At 44.0% G+C, this 16,281-nt stretch overlaps 2 protein-coding genes across 3 annotated transcripts in view; one reads left to right on the top strand and one right to left on the bottom strand.

Annotated features, from left to right (window-relative positions):
• SUPT6H (SPT6 homolog, histone chaperone and transcription elongation factor) overlaps window positions 1–2,378 on the top strand; it is a 49,884-nt gene extending 47,506 nt beyond the window's left edge. For both annotated transcript variants that reach the window (XM_075589256.1, XM_075589255.1), the window contains exon 37: window positions 1,218–2,378. In XM_075589256.1, the coding sequence (XP_075445371.1) occupies window positions 1,218–1,404 (187 nt within the window). In that variant the 3' untranslated portion in view covers window positions 1,405–2,378. The remainder of the gene's footprint in view (window positions 1–1,217) is intronic.
• Window positions 2,379–4,190: 1,812 nt separating this feature from the next.
• Window positions 4,191–15,298, bottom strand: PROCA1 (protein interacting with cyclin A1). Its single transcript, XM_075589257.1, has 4 exons — window positions 14,768–15,298; window positions 12,099–12,231; window positions 6,815–6,949; window positions 4,191–5,569 (listed from the first exon to the last, which is right to left on the bottom strand). Exons 1-4 carry the CDS (start codon window positions 15,246–15,248, stop codon window positions 4,882–4,884), a joined length of 1,437 nt encoding a protein of 478 aa, XP_075445372.1. The 5' UTR covers window positions 15,249–15,298; the 3' UTR covers window positions 4,191–4,881.
• Between the last annotated feature and the right edge of the window lie 983 nt (window positions 15,299–16,281).

Genomic DNA, 16,281 nt, shown 5'->3' with positions numbered 1-16,281 from the left:
CTAACAGTGCACTGTAATTGTGAAGCGCTTTCAGTCCCATTGGGAGAAAAGCGCAATATGAAATAATAATTATTTTTCTGTCTCGGTCCTTGTTCTGCAGCTGTGTCATTTTTCCCATGTTCATTTTCTCTGACAGAAAAATGGCCTTTTAATAATAGCATACAGAACACCTACAAGCTCATATTGAACCCCCAAAATACCCACAACATATATATATAAGCATATAAGTTTCACAGAGCAGTGCTACTGAGCATGGCAAGACATAACATAAAACACAGACAAAGCTCAGTGCACATCCAGAAAAACTTATATACGGTACGGTGCCTAAATATACATGTATAAATAACTAATAAATAAAATGCAATAAATGCACAGGTTATTAAGAATCTATATTAGTGTAGGGACCCTTGAAACGTGCAGTTGGCTCAAGGGCTTACAACAATTTGGCCAAAATGTTAAACTAAAAGACAATTTTATTTATTAGTTATTTATACATGTATATTTAGGCACCGTACCGTATATAAGTTTTTCTGGATGTGCACTGAGCTTTGTCTGTGTTTTATGTTATGTCTCTAACTTTTAATAATAGCGGCTGATTTGAAAGATCAGAAAAATCTGAAATGTAACACTTGATGCACTCACTGTAACCTTAGATTAAGTTAAATTGTATCCGTTCCAATTTAGCCACTGGAATGCTTTATACCAGATTAAATTGCAGGAAGTAAACTAAATGTGGGCTCTGGAAACTTTGAGCCTATCTGTGTGCTATGCAGAACTGTGTCATGTGAACGACTTTAAATGGGCTATTGGCTGCAAACTCATTCACATGCTGCCAAAAATGAATTTGTACTATAACAGCAGATATCCACGACTAACAATCCTGCTTTAGGTTGATGCTATGTGTAAGAGCGCCATGTTAAGCATATGTTAAAGTTATCTGTGCACTATACATAAATGTGAAAACGAGTCCTGGCATTAAATTACTAACTGCCTCCTAGCAATGATAACTAGTTACCCAATATGTATGATTACCCATTGCCATAATTAACATTGGGGTTTGCATGTTCGTTTGCGATCCGTGACATATTATTTTGCTGGGTCTATTCTATTTGAATGCATGTGATACCAGTGTGTTATTTCTTGGTTTATCATTCCATTAAACATGGAAAATCATCCCATTCCTATTCTTAATGGTTTTTCATCACCTCCCTGCCTAGGTCAAACAACCATGCCGCTATCGACTGGGGCAAAATGGCGGAGCAGTGGCTGCAGGAGAAGGAGGCGGAGAGGCGAAAACAGAAGCAGAGGTTGACCCCGCGACCTTCTCCCAGCCCCATGATTGAGAGCACGCCCATGTCCGTGGCAGGGGACGCCACTCCACTACTGGACGAAATGGACCGATAAAAGCAGTGGAAACATGGACACGTATAAAAACTCGTTCGAAAGGGCAGATGAGCCTGTCGCCCTCCCCATTTTATTTTTGGAAATGGTTTCAAATGGTTTGCCAGCTCACAAGAGAACCAGATTACACTTAAAGGGCTGATGTGTACAGAGCCATACATGAGATGCTTGGGCTCCGCTGCTGAATACAGAGAGCCTTTGCTTTGTCACCAAGCCTCAATAACTAATAAAATTAGTATTCGTATGCTTTCACTTTGAAGAAAAGCAAATAAAAAAAGCAAAGATTGCCTTGTGGGAGGGGGGGAAAACTGACCTGTAACTAAACTGTTTTTATGAGCTACGTTTTATTCTAAATGCAGAACGTGCTTTCACTCTTCTTTTTAAGCTTTGCGTATTCTGCCAAAGAATGCAAAAAACAAACAAACAAGGTCTGACACAAAGATGTCCGCGCTCCGCTCCTGAATGTCGTGTGCTGGATGTTCCGGCACCTGGAGCTGGTTTCTGAGAACACTTGCAAATGATAAGGGCTGATGGGGAAGATCTTACTAAACCCTTTTTTCGCTGCCGGAGGTGGCAGCTACGTATTGCAGAGCAGTGCGTTGCTTGCCCCCCTTCCCCCCGTCGCAGAAAGGGTTAAGGTGAACATGTATTGTGCCAGTCGCTTATCTCCTGATTTGGAGCGGTCTGGGAAAATGTATTTATTATATATGTTTTTTTTTTTTGTTTTTTGTTTTTTATGTGCCGAGTTCCCCTTCCAACTATTTTGTGCAGCTGGCATCGCGGTTACTGCTGTGTGTTTGCACGTTTTGGCTCATTACAACCGTGAGTGACAGATATAGCGATCTTATTTTTCATCCTTACCATTGCCGTGTGGAGGTAGCTGGCATTTCTGCTGGCGCATTTAGCTAGTTATTCACTTTTTTTTTTTTTTTTTGTAAGTGCAGTGGACAAATAAAGTCTGGATACTGAAAGCTTTACACATTGTGCTTGACATCTTTGGCATATCATAATTTAAATGATGATGATGATGATGATGATGATGATGATGATGATGATGAATGGAATTTGACAAGTTTCCGGCTGAAAATGGCAATATTTGTTTCGGGTGCTTATACCAGACTGTGCTAGGTGCTGGTCAAATTGTAGCAACTCTCCGCAGTTTATTTATCTGTTGTGGATAAGGAGTTGGTCTTAAATATTCTAGCTGGGCGCACTTGGTTCCCTGCTCCATTTGACCATAGTGGTTGGGACGGGGAGGGGTTTCCCCATGATGGGGAGGGGTTTCCCCATGATGTCTGGGGGCAATATTGTCCCATCACAAAATCCATTCTTGGCTGTGAAACTGAGGTGAAGAGGAGAGAAAGGGATGCTGGCAGCCTCCAGGTGGCGTACTGACCCCCAAATCTAATGCAGGAACCCTGAATGGTTTTCTGTGAAGAGCAAAAGTGTAAAAATACCAACCCTCTAGAAAAGGGGTTCCCAACTCCAGTCCTCAAGGACCCCTAACAGTGCAGGGTTTAAGGATACTTCTGCTTGCACCAGTGGTTCAGTTAAAATGATTGGGCCTCCTGTTCTAATGAGGGTAGCCTTACACTTGCACTGTTAGTGATCCTTGAGGACTGGAGTTTGGGAACCTCTGTTCTAGACTCAACTTTCTTCCTTGATGCTGATAAACCAGCAATGGAAATATAAATAACCATTTTTTATCTCCATTCTATCAAACATGCTGCATAAATCCTGCAGTCGTGTCAGTAACCCAACACGTTTGCTCGGCGATGAATGGGTTAAGATATGTTCCGTTTCCATGAATTGCGGTTTGTAACCCTCTGTGCTGGAAGTTCATCTATGGGGTTATGTAATTATGTAATTGCTATGCTAGAAATCACATGGCTCCAACTCAGACCCTGGGCTTCTTGCCATCAAGTATGGATGCGAAGCTTGTAGCTGGCAGTTTTAGTATTTGTATAAACTATATTGGTTGCTGCACAGTTTGGCATAAAACTACGTGCGTGTGTTTCTCATGGCTGGTGGCTTCACATAACTATTGCAGTTGGTGTTGGAAAGTCAGACCCCACCTTCAAGGTGAAAGAGGAAGTTACGAAAAGAAAGTTGGCCATAATCTGTTGCTATAACAATAGGAGGGAGCTATAAAAAGAATAACAATTTAAAAACCATGTGCTGCTGCAGGATATTCCAGCAGGTGGCACAGGGGTGGACAACATTGTTTTTATTTTTTCCCAGGCATGCCAATCCGCTTTTTACTTTAACTTTTTTTGGTGGCCCGATGTCCCCATACCTCCCCCCCCCCCCCCACTCTCTCCATTCCCCCCCCCCCCCCACTCTCTCCATTCCCCCCCCCCCACTCTCTCCATTCCCCCCCCCCCTAATCTAAGAATTTTATCATGGGGGAGGACTGATGGCGGATCAACATGCGATGTTCCGAGTGTCCTGGAACAGTTAGCACATGGATTATGTGCAGTTCCATGGATTGAACCTGCATGCCGATACAGAATAGGAATTAAAGTAAGCAGGAGAGATGGGTAGAAAGGTGCTGAACAAAGGAGGTTTTGGGAACAAGCAGTGATTGATGTGGCTTAGAATGTAATTCACAGTACAACTACTTTATAGGTATTTACAATGGATTAGGGCAATTGGAAAAGGCAGGTAGTTGATACAATGTGTGCGAGCTCCTCTGCACACAAGCTCCCTCCCCTAGTGCTGCCACTAAATTTACACTTCTACTCTTGGGATTGGGACAGCCCAAATTGACCCCATGGTTTTCACAAGTCAAGAAAGTGTCCTCATTGCAAAATTACACCATAATCCTTTTATTTTGAGTCTCTTAGAAACTGTCATTCTTACAGGATACAATATAATTATATTGAGTAAATGCCGATTGTTTTTTTTTTTTTTTAAATATTTTGCGCTGATGTTTTAAAGTGCACCAAAAAATGTTTTAGTTTAGGTAAAAATGTTGCATGTTCTTCATACCAATGATTTATAAATACTGCCCACTGTTAAAACTGGGAACAGTTTTCAAGGAAAGCAAGTTGCTACTACTGGAGCATCTTCGCGTTTCAAGTGGGAAATTTTATTAACTAAAATTATAGTGGTTATATTTGGAATTGTTAGTTAAGGAACCAGGGCAACTCCACTCTGCTCCATGTGGAGGTTTTGAATGCAGAAGTGTCAAACCTGCCCCTGACTTTGAAGGACCCTCAACCTGAGTGAGGCCAATTCATACAGGAATCACACCATAGCTCCAACTCCTTGGCACAAAATTTAATTGTAAGCTTCTTGAACTTATAAGCAAAAGTTTGTGGGTGTGATGTGTGAATGAGGCTCTATTCTGCAACAGAATGGCTATTGATTATGTTGCGGTCCTCTTTAGCAGCACAGTGGTTAATGTAGTGTGATGCAAGCTTTTGGAGCGACCTCAATCCCATCAGCACCAGATAATCTTAAAACATTGAAGTAATACTAAGAGGGGCGGCTGTGTGACTTATTGCCTAAGTTGTCTGAGACAGAAAATTCAGTTTCTGGTTTCTTCTTCCTCTGTCGTCTGCCCTTTCTTTCCTTCCTGTTCTTCTGGGGCCTCTCCGTGTGCTTTTTGGCTAATCCTAGAAATTGTGTTACACTCCTGAACTCCTGGGAGCTGGTGACTGGTGTTATATGGGTATTTGGTGTGGCAACCACATTTCTGATGGGTTCATCATTCAGCACATCATTGAAGGCATCTTGTTTTCTTCTCAGGTCCAGTATTGTGTCCATCAATTGGTTGTCTGGCAATCCTCTTTCAACCCAAATGTCTTTGGCAGAAGATCTAACATCTTCGCTTTGCAACTTCTCTTTCCTTTTTCCTTTAAGCCCTTTACCCTTCTTGTGCTTTCTTTCCTTCTTGCCTTTCTGCTTCTTGGTAGCACTCTCCACCTTGGAGACGTCAGAGGTCGTTCTTGGGCTGACGGTCAACATGAGCTTCAGCAGGTCTTCCGTTGCCTGCATGACCTGTCCCAGAGTGGGCTGCTCTGATGACTGCTCCACAGCTGGTATTGGGGTGGGTTCCCTATCCTCTGAGGTTTTGGGGTCCTGGTCAATGAGTTCTCCCCCATAATCGTAAAGCCCAGAATCTCTGGGAACAGCTACTGTTGTTGTGTTGTATTTCTTACACCTGTGAAAAAAGGTAAGAGTCAGTTCTGGGTCTACTTTGAGATCTGGACATTAACATAACTAAAGAGCTATTCTAGGTTTTGTTGAAATGCAGATGTGCACAGTTACAGAGCAACGGTAAAGATATGCTTGAGACATATATTATTTATTACATATAAGTTCCTATAATTTAGCACTTCAGTCAAATGGAAAATGACACTCGCATAATAAGCCAAGAAGAAACCAGAGAAATCTCAGTGCAGGGAAAGGAAAATGGTGAAGTATGTTCAGGAAAAAATAGAACTCAAAGTGAAAGGGGGTATGAGATACATTCACATGGAGTGCCTCAATTTTTAGAGCACTAAAAGGGTTAATCAACCTCTGAGCAAGCAGGAGCTGCCTATGAAACGCGTAGGGTGACCAGAGGACAGAAGCCAGGGATAGACTGGAAGTGCTAGTTGGTGCCTATGTTTTAACAAAAAGCTTGAATGAATTGCTAGATTGGGAGTGGTTAGGGGTGGTCTTCTACACATTTTATAAATTATTCATGTTGCGCAATGAGTCTCCTATTTCTTTTCTACATGAAACATCTGATGGGAAGAATATGCAGAAAGTCCTCCTTGGCGCTTGGATCTTGGTATACAATGGCGTTATTCTCCAATCGATATGTGGGAAAAACAACGACAACAGTGCAGATCTTTCAAATCTATCAATGGAATTGCAAACGTTGCAGTGTGGAGGAGTTGGGGACTAAATTGGAATGAATCTATATTCGGCCAATCGATAATAGCATGGGGTAATAATGCAAAGCATGATTAAAGTGCAATTCAACAAAATGTGGAGTAGAATTCATTTACTGTACTGCAAGTGAAGATCAAGCTACACCTTCTACCCTGGAGGGACCGGCAACATTATTATTTTTTATTGTCTCTCCCCCCCCCCCCTCCCTGTGAAAACTCAGTCTTTGACCTCCACCTTACTAGGTTATTGATGCTGTCATACTTAAGGAAAAAGTGACAGTCAATGTGTCTAATTACAAAGGACCCAAAAGCAGTCTTATTACATAGTCATAAAGGTTGTAAAAATACTGTCCACTAGCTACCATGGAAATCTATTGAAACGGTTTTATGGGCACCAATTGCCTACATTAGACATTACTATTTACATTTAGCTGGTCAGTGCTACCCATGAGCAATGTGCACTAGGGTTTAACACCGTTTAGTCAATCTGAGCCTTGCTCTAAGGTTAGTAGGTAACTGCTACTCACCAGCCGTACCAGAACCTCTCGACACACTGTTCCTTATACGTGAAGTCAAAGCATGGCACCTGGATCACATTGAAGAAAGCCTGTCCCACAGCGCGGGATGTGGTGTCATTCACTCCTCTGAGACACTGCTTAAACCTAGAGAACAAAGGAGATTATGTAACTCTGCAATCAAAGGGTAAGGCCTTAATCATACCAAAAACTGCAGAGCCGCAAAGCGATCCGGTGACGTTATCGTAGCGACGTGAACATGCCAAAGAGATTTGTGGCGCTACTGCAGGGAGACATGGGCAGATTGGTTGGTTGATGATGCACTGTGATTGGCCGTGCAAGTCACGTGTGTGAATAATAAAATCTCAAATCACTTAAGACAAACGCTTTGCAGTACATCGCTGCGCTGACGTCGCGCTTGGTATGTGCACTCGTATTGATTTGTTTTTCAGGTGGGTGCTGTCGCGCGGGTTTTTGGTATAATCACGGCCTAAGGATTATAACGACAGATGTAGCACAGTCGCTTTCTTTGTTAGAGAGAGAGATATCTCTCTCTGAGTTGAGATATGAGTTGAAATATCCTCATGGTTATTGTCCTTTAATTTTTGATGCGTTAAAAGTTTTCTGTTTCAACATTCTGCAAGCATTTACTTTACATCTCTCCTATATACATTACCTTAAATTACAAGAGATTTTCAGTGTAAAAAAATTGCACTTGGCTACCTAAGCAACGGGTGGGAAATTGCCAGAAAGTTCACGGGCCACCAATTCAGGAGCATTAATCTATGATATTGTGGGGAGTTCCTGGGTATGTGGATGTATCTGGGGGAACAAAGAAGCCTCCTACATTTGTATTTTGGTTCTTTCAAACCTCACGTCCATTTGCTTTTACCCTTATTCCCAGATTGAAAAAAAAAAAACAAGTTCCTATGATGTCACAGCTTTCTATTGGACAGCCAGAGTGAGGCTGACTTTTTTTTTTTTTTTTGCCTTTTAACACCCAGACATAAACACTCCTGGTGATTAAAGCAGCAGTTCAAGCAATATCCTACATGTGTGTGTTTTTAAATAAATCAGTTCTGTACTATGAGAAAATACTTATAGCATTAAAAAAAAAAAAAAAAAAAAATGTTTTAGAGACATGTTTTAATGTTTCTAATGTAGAAAGCATTTCCAAAGTGACAGCCCCTTCCACATCTGATAGGCTCTGGCTCTTGAGCCCCGCCCATTCTCTAGCAGTGAACCAATTGTATCTAGTAACTGCCCAGTCAATCATATTCTAGGAACTACATCGCCCACAATGCTGTGCAAGAACTGAATTAAATAACCCTGAGCAAGCGATCTATTACAGGAGACCAGATCGGTCTTCAGCTTAGCTAATCACTTGTCAGTGTGCAGATTGTATTGATGCACATATTGAATGGGAAAAAATATATCCTTTTTTTTTTTTTTTTTTTTTAACGGCAGCTTGAACTGCATCTTTAAACTCTAAAATATCATGGAACCTGGACGTTCTCCAAGTTGAAAATAGCACAGCACAGATTCTGCTAAAAATAAAATCAGCATGAATTGCTGCTTTAATGGACACACCTAACAGTTCTTCACAGATGTACATTTAACGGCAAACTTTCCAGACCTCACACGTAATATATCTGATTTTTTTTTGGTATCATCACTAAATAAACAATGTGTATACAATGTGTAAAGCCTAATAAGTACATTGCAAAGCGGTGTGTTACTTTTGTCCTGGTCTAAAGGAGCAGCAGCTCAATAAGTAAAGGACTGATTCTGAATAACAAACACATTGCATTTGAAGCAGGGGAGAGCCTGGTTCAATTCCAGGTGTCAGCTCTCTGTGACCTTGGGCAAGTCTCTATCTCCCTGTGCCTCAGGCACCAACAACATAGATTGGCATCTGTGGGCCAGGGACTTGTGCCTGCAAAAAAAATGATATGTACAGTACTGCATACACTGTCCGCACTATACAGGGTCATATTTCACACCGTCACCCATTCGTGTATTCAGCTGGCTGATCTCTTCTCGCTTTTGGAGATCTCATCCAGTCCTGTCTCGGTCTGTCTGGGACAGTTTCCCTCTCGCCTCCTCCATGTCTTCTAACTTATTCATCCCTCTCATTTCCTTGTCTGTCTCTCTTCTTCCCTCCCTTTCTCTGTATATACAATGTCTTCGCCTCCTGGGACCCAGGACATCACCCCCTGCTGCTTCCTGCTCACCCAGACAGCTTGTCTGCTCCAGTATTTAAACATTCCAAGAGTTGATAGCTAGTAGTGAGGGTCACTGTGACTGTAAAAACATCTGTGATGTTGATGCTAATTCTAATCTCTTATATAGTCCCAGTTTTTCTATCACTAAATAACACCATTCCATACATTATGTTTTAATTTCATGGTAGAGAGATAGCTATGAGACATAAGGCTGCGGTTACTAAACATAACCTTTATGGCCCATTCTTTTGAATGGGCTGTATGGTGTTTTAAGGCTTAGCATCACCTAGTAAATACAATCCTAAACATTTAGCGTATCATCATCTGCATAGCATGTCTCCCTCTAATGCTTATGGGGTTAAAAAATAATCCAGCCTCCGCTGACATGTCACTTTGTGGCAGTGATCTATTTTGATAAATATGAAGCAGTAGCTATCCACTATCAATAGCCTTACAGACAGCTGCTGGACTCCCTGAGACCTTTCAGATTAAAAGGGCATTTCATACTTGGCATCCCTCTGCCTTCCCTCACCCCATCATGATTAACGAATATGCTGCAGTATAAAACAGTACTGTTACAGCTGATGATTCCACTAACAATACCTTATACCTTCGTACGGGCCCCATACACTAGAAACCTTGGTGAAAACTCTCCTATTGGCTGTAGGATATATGAGTCAGTGGAGACAGGCATACATAATACAGCATAAAATATTATTTTTCAGGAGGATACCATCTCTTTATGCTCTTCAATGCTGGGGAGAGAAGGGCTGCAACTAATTGCGATGGAGACTGCTTAAGCACTGAAGGGGTTAAAATAAACCCTGCCTTAACCTTGTTAAGTGTGAGATTACTTCAAATGAAATAGGTTGCTCCTTTTTGTCCCAATGTGTTGAGCTGCCTGACAAGGTCAACCCTTGTTTGGGTAAAAAATGTGTTTAGTTTTTAAATGGATTTAAACCTTGACAGAATATCTTTGGCTGTGTGTATGAGGGATTAGGGAGTAGGGGATAAAATTCCACATGCAAGGTGAGGAGGGCACTGCTGGTGTGTCAGTAAATACCTTTATGCTGACATGACCCTGTCAAAGGCCACTCACTATTCAGTATACCGTGAAACTGACTTCCATTTACTCTGGCAAATTTCAGCTCTGTTCTAATGAGATTTTGAGCAAGGAGGAAGGTGGCATCATATTGCACAGAGGCCACTGTGACAGGAGGTTGCAGACAACCCTGCGTAGCCACTGGCCCTTTCTTTGTGTCATTAGCCAGTGAGAATTCTACATTCCGCAAAACATTATATTATTATTATTATATTAATACAATAGAGCAAGGGTGGCCAACTCCCGTCCTCAAGGGCCACCAACAGGTCAGGATTTAAGGACATCCCCGCTTCAGCACTGGTGGTCGAGTCATTATGACTGACCCACTGATTGAGCCACCTGTGCTGAAGCACGGATATCCTGAAAACATTACCTGTTTGTAGCCCTTTTAGGACTGGAGCTGCCCACCCCTGCACTACAGTGTGTCATTTGTGGCTTTCACGGGAGACAGAATGCATTGGCCATAAATGAAGTGCCATCTTATCACTTAAGAGAGGGGTGCGCAAACTTCCTACGCTGCGCCCCCCCCCCCCTGCCTGCTTTCCCCCTGGGTCGTGCTCCCCCCCCTGCCTTTAATGCGGCGTCAAATGACCCTGCAGGGTTATGTGAAGTCACTTCACGTGACCCCGAGGCATCATTTGCCGCCGCGTTGTCATGGCGATGGACGGCAAATGACATGCTGGGTCATTTGACACCCGTCGCCATGGAGACGCGTGGACCGAATCCTGGTAAGTGAGTTTACAGAAGCCTCGTGCTGAAGAACGCGGGGCCTCTAACTGCAGCGCCCCCCCCCAAAAAACCTTGCGCGCCCCTAGTTTGCGCACCCCTGACTTAAGAAGTGGGTGTTACCAACTCAACTAACATAACGACTTGCCAAACAGAATATCCTGGGGAACGTTTATATCAAAGACTCCGGCTGCAAAACCAGGGCAAAAAGTCCAATTAAAAGGTAGGGGTGTGTGTGTGTGTGTGTGTGTGTGTGTGTGTGTGTGTGTGTGTGTGTGTGTGTGTGTGTGTGTGTGTGTGTGTGTGTGTGTGTGTGTGTGTGTGTGTGTGTGTGTGTGTGTGTGTGTGTGTGTGTGTGTGTGTGTGTGTGTGTGTGTGTGTGTGTGTGTGTGTCTGAAAAAATGTTTTTGTGTGTGTCTGAAAAAATGTTTGTATGTGTGTTTGTACCCTCACCTCATTGGCCTGCGGGGTGTGCTGACGTCACGGCCACGCCTACGCAGGGCGTGACAGTCACAATACCCTCACACCGCGTGCCCCTCTTGGCCTCACTGTCCATTTTGTGACTGCCACACCGCACTCCTGCCAGGACCCCACACTCACTCCTACTCCACAGCCTCCCTCACTGTCTCCCGCTTCCCCCCGCGCCGCCATCCTCCCGCTCACACCACCACCCCACCACACACGCGCCTCACCGCGCCACCGTCCTCCCCGCTCCCTTCAGCTGCACCTGCCAAGGCCGCCGCCGTCGCCCGCCTCACCACGTCTCACAGCCCCTGCGCCACCATCCTCCCCCCCTCCATGCAGCTGCCTGCCAGGGGCGCCGCCGCCCGCCTCACCGCCCTCTCCCGTCCCCCGGTTCCTACCTGCAGCCTCCGCTTCAGGTATGGGGGAGAGATTTAGGGGGGGGGGGGGGGAGAACACACCCACCCAGTCACTTCACTAACCCACCCACTCACTAACCCACCCACTGAGCTCTGAAGGGGAACAGAGGTGTTAACACGTGGGGCCGCATTCATGTGCGGGCCCAAATTGCTGCCAACGGGGCAGAAACAGACCGGGGGGAGAAAGGGGAAGGAGGAAAAGAGAGAGAGATCGATCAATACCGGGTACTCTGCCTTTAATGCTTCACATCATATAGTAGATGTGTGGGAGAGACGACTTTAAAAATAGATCTAAGTTGTTTTAATCAGTCAGAGGAGCAAGGAAGGCTTCATCCCCAGAAGTGCCCTGGCAGGAGACTTACTGGCTGTCACATTGGCAGTGGCTGATGGTGTGCCAGCGGAAGCTTCTGTAGCCATAGTTGGAGGTAAACGGATGGATGACATGGGCACAGTGATCATGTACCCGGCAGCAGGCGTCTGTCTCTTTATGTTCACCTACAAGGACAGAGAGACAGAGAGAGTCAGAAAGCCACTGACAGCACTGCACCTGTGTCAATGCTTGACTGTGGTTACAGAAGCCACCATGTGTTCACTGTGCACTGTCCAATCATTAAAGCCTATTGGTCTTGGTAAAAATAATGTATTTTGTGCAAGATGCTGTACCTTGTAGAAGACCAACTTTAAAATGATACATACACATGGTAGGTAAGTGCACATGTGGATTTGGGACCACAAAGGACACGTCTAAATCAAGCAGCTAACTAGTTCTGAAATCTGTACTGTTAAACAACATGTATAAGTAATGTTATGTTGGTCCAGTAGAAGGCACCACACCCTGCAATAAGTACATCAGACACACACACACACATCCCTTGCATCATAAAGGTGCCATCCCTGTTAGATTGATTTTTTTGCAATTTTAAGAACGGATCAACAATATAATTGTCTTCCTTGTAAAGTTTTAACTCAACCTCAAGCCCACCCTGTCACTGGACCAATAAGGAGGAGGCTTTACTTGCGCAAACTCCTCATCAGCACATAGTGATATCGCACAGAAGAGAGAAGCCAAGGGGCAACCCCCTTCCAATGTTTACAAACCATTAGATAAAAATACTTCTTATTTTCTGAAAAAAGGGTGTCAATCACTCAGATTTAACCCTCAAACATGTCACTATTGGTTCACTTGGTCCTAAAACGGACCGCACCTATAGCCACTCTGCATAGGATTCAATGGGATACTACCTTCCCATACAAATATACATGCAATGAATATGAAGCTGGCACTGTGCAGGCTCACACTCAATAATAGTATGCTCACACTAAAAGGCATACGTGTAAACAATACTTTTATATACTGTACACATACTGTCTATCCCACATGTATTTATTATATCAAGATGTCGTTGACTACCCAAACATGTTAAGCGATATAGTTATTCCCACATTGAATGACACGCAAACCCCACCCCCACCCCCACCCTCCTGTACTGCTGGAGGGAAAAAATGTGCAAAGCCTAAAAACTCAGTGAATAAAACAATGTGGGTGCCAAGAGGTTAAAAAAAAGAAAAGAAAATACGATAGACAGATAAGACTGGTTTAAAAAAAAAGAATAAAGGGAGCAGAGTAAACAGAAAAAAAGCCTGAATTAAATGAAGGAAAACATAAAAGTTATGTCAGAAATTGGGAAGCAGAGTTTGCAATCACAAATGTCCAAAGGTATTAATTAGATCCAGGGTGTGTTATGTCAGTTCTCAGAAAGTGCAATGCTAATATGGAGGGGGGAGGGGGGAGTGCAGCTTTAAGGTGATGGTCCTTCCACCGATAAGGCAATAGGTAAATCTAAAAGCGCAGGAGACACCTCCCATAGGCGCAGCTGGTCTGTAATAGGTCAAACTTTTCAAAGTAATAGCTTGAGACCCCCGCACGTTCTTCAGCTGCGGCCGGGGTGCGCTAAACAAGAGGGGTTCCGAGTCCCCGCTCTCTTTCTGCGAGTGACGCCCCGAGCAGCGTCAATGACGCTAGGTCCCCAGCCGGGACAGGAGTGTGTTGGCGCAGCATTCGGGGCGCAGTGCAGTCAATACGCGGGCACTGGAGTGGGAGGTGATATCTTCTCACCCGAGTGCTCGGGCACACAGTTTTTTTTTCTCCCAAAGTGTTTTTAATCAATTGACTTCTACAATGGACCTGTTAAAGCTTGTCTGCGCTATTGGGGGGGCGTCTCTTGTGCTGTCACTTTTACTGGATTTACAGCTAGGGAGATCTATTTTAAGAGAGATAGGGGGTCATAAGTGGTGATACTCCATAAAACAGCGTCCGGCCTATTCACTTGAATGGACTGCAAGGTGTCTGCCAGCAATGCCAAACGTTGTCTGATTGCCATTTAGTTAATATGGACCATGCTGCTTATCATGATATAAGAGTGCTCATAACAGTGTTCTTGTCAGTAGCCCAAAACACAGACACATTTGGTAATCAGAAACCTATTTACAATCACATACAGCTGCAGTTAAAGAAATCCAATTATAATGACAACACTTTCGTCTCACACATTGACAATTAGCAGCAATTATAACCTCACACAGCCACAATCACAAAACTGTAACCACAAGCAACAAGACCCAACACAAATTATGTAGCAGTCATAATTACAAACATCATTGCAATCAAAGTCACAAATACACAAAATACACAACTGCAATCTCCAACAATTCGAACCACCAGGACAAGGTTAACCATTCTGCTGCCAGACAGGCCTGCAATGCATGGGCAGCGAAACAGTTTAAGTATAGATAGAACTAATCACAAACACAGTTACACAATCAGAAACGGCAGCTATTAAAACACACACACACACACACACACACACACACACACACACACACACAATATTTTGCACAGTGCACACAATAAGCTCAGCATCCCACTTCAACAGTGTTAGGCATATACCCTCTCAATGTGTCAGGATAATATCACGATGTCACTGTCACAGACTAAATGTCCACATGTGTGATTCTCAGTAAGGGCTCATACCCAGATCCTCATAGGTGTCCGCGTTGTTACCAGCCCCGCACCACAGTGTCCCGGGGTAAGTGAAGCCCCTCTTGACTCTGTGAAGCTGCTGCTCTGTTGAGGCTGTTATATCCCTGTTATGAGACTGCGCCCCTGATGGGGCTGCACGATGGAAGAGCTGGCAGGCCAACCTGGCCTCAGAAAACCAATTGTCCCCTGGAGCTTCCCGCTTCTCTCTTTCTACCCTGCACCGAGAGAGAAAGGAGGTAACTGCCTCCTCATCTCTATCCACATAGCAGGACACCAGCTGCCTCCTGCTGTCCCATGTGGAGATAACCAGCTCCTTGCCATCTGTCGCCTGGTGCAGGGTGCGGCGGTCCTGGGAGGAGAGCAAGGCACAGTTTTGTTCACCCAACCTGCCCTCCTCACTAGGAAACCCCTGTGCACCCAGCAGCACCCACATAACGATGCTAAGGAGGAGTAACGCTGGGATCCCCCACATGCCTTCAGCTGATTCAGCACCACAGCTTGGAGACAGCGGCCAGCCCTAAAAGGAGCTGCCTTTATAAGGGGCTTTGCAAGGTGGTCTGATATGGCCACAAATGACATTTTGTAGGAGGGACTTCATGCCATTAACATTAAGAGAGACTCAGAAACACCACGAAGTACTAACCCTTACCTCTCATTCAATCGTGTGTCACTCCCCCGACACCCCACCCCCCAACCAGGTCCTGTGAAAGGGATCAAGTTATTACTGACACCAGCGTTTGAGATTCAGAGTATTATTCATGTCATGCAATAGACACACTCGATAGACATTTCATACATTCAAATGTATCTCTCTCTCTAAATATATTAACATTTCACATTTCAAACTTAAAGCATTTGAAGTACTTTGCAATTATGGGGTTTGAAGTGACACCCGCACTTTCATGCTCTCACCCCCTCCGGTGCACATTCTTTAGTGAAGAAGAACTTGCAATCAGAATTTTCAGACAGACACTGAAGTTTCTGATAGACACAGACCCCCCTCTCCTCCCCTCCTACACTACAGGCGCTCCAGACAGTGTGTGTACATATTTACATAGGTACTTGTAGCAGGAAAGCAGAAGCACATTTGGCAGACTGGAAACATATAAAATGGCACGTAGTTAATAGGAAGAGCCACACGAGAATTCCTGATCTTCAATGCCCTTAATAAACAGGTGCACAGTTTATACTCCTCATTTCATGCAGCTGATTATCTTACCTTGGAAAGATTCGTGTGCCTTTTATTTACAGTTGGAAGTGTGCCATATTCACAATATGCACGATTAAAACCGCAGTGAATATGAAAACCTCAATTCTTTTAAAACAGGAAAATGCTTTTCTAGAATCCAGATGACATCCATGGAAACCTCTTCTAGCACAAAGCATCTTCCTTGCACACAACACACAACTTGTTGTTCTGTGCCAGAAACCCAGAGATATGACCAACAGCCGAGTCCTTCCCCATTATAGGGGTTCTTCTGTAAGTGGTTAGAGTGAGTGGGACA

Source organism: Ascaphus truei, chromosome 3, assembly GCF_040206685.1.
Source record: "Ascaphus truei isolate aAscTru1 chromosome 3, aAscTru1.hap1, whole genome shotgun sequence".
Taxonomy (NCBI): domain Eukaryota; kingdom Metazoa; phylum Chordata; class Amphibia; order Anura; family Ascaphidae; genus Ascaphus; species Ascaphus truei.
This window is presented reverse-complemented; position numbering and strand designations above follow the sequence as displayed.

Excerpts from the sequence above, each read along its gene's own strand:
- PROCA1 (XM_075589257.1), bottom strand. The coding sequence starts at position 15,248 with ATGTGGGGGATCCCAGCGTTACTCCTCCTTAGCATCGTTATGTGGGTG. Across the intron at positions 6,950-12,098 it reads CACTGCCAATGTGACAGCCA|GTTTAAGCAGTGTCTCAGAG; the intron begins GTAAGTCTCCTG and ends TTTGTTCTCTAG. Across the intron at positions 5,570-6,814 it reads GAGAGGTTCTGGTACGGCTG|GTGTAAGAAATACAACACAA; the intron begins GTGAGTAGCAGT and ends CTTTTTTCACAG.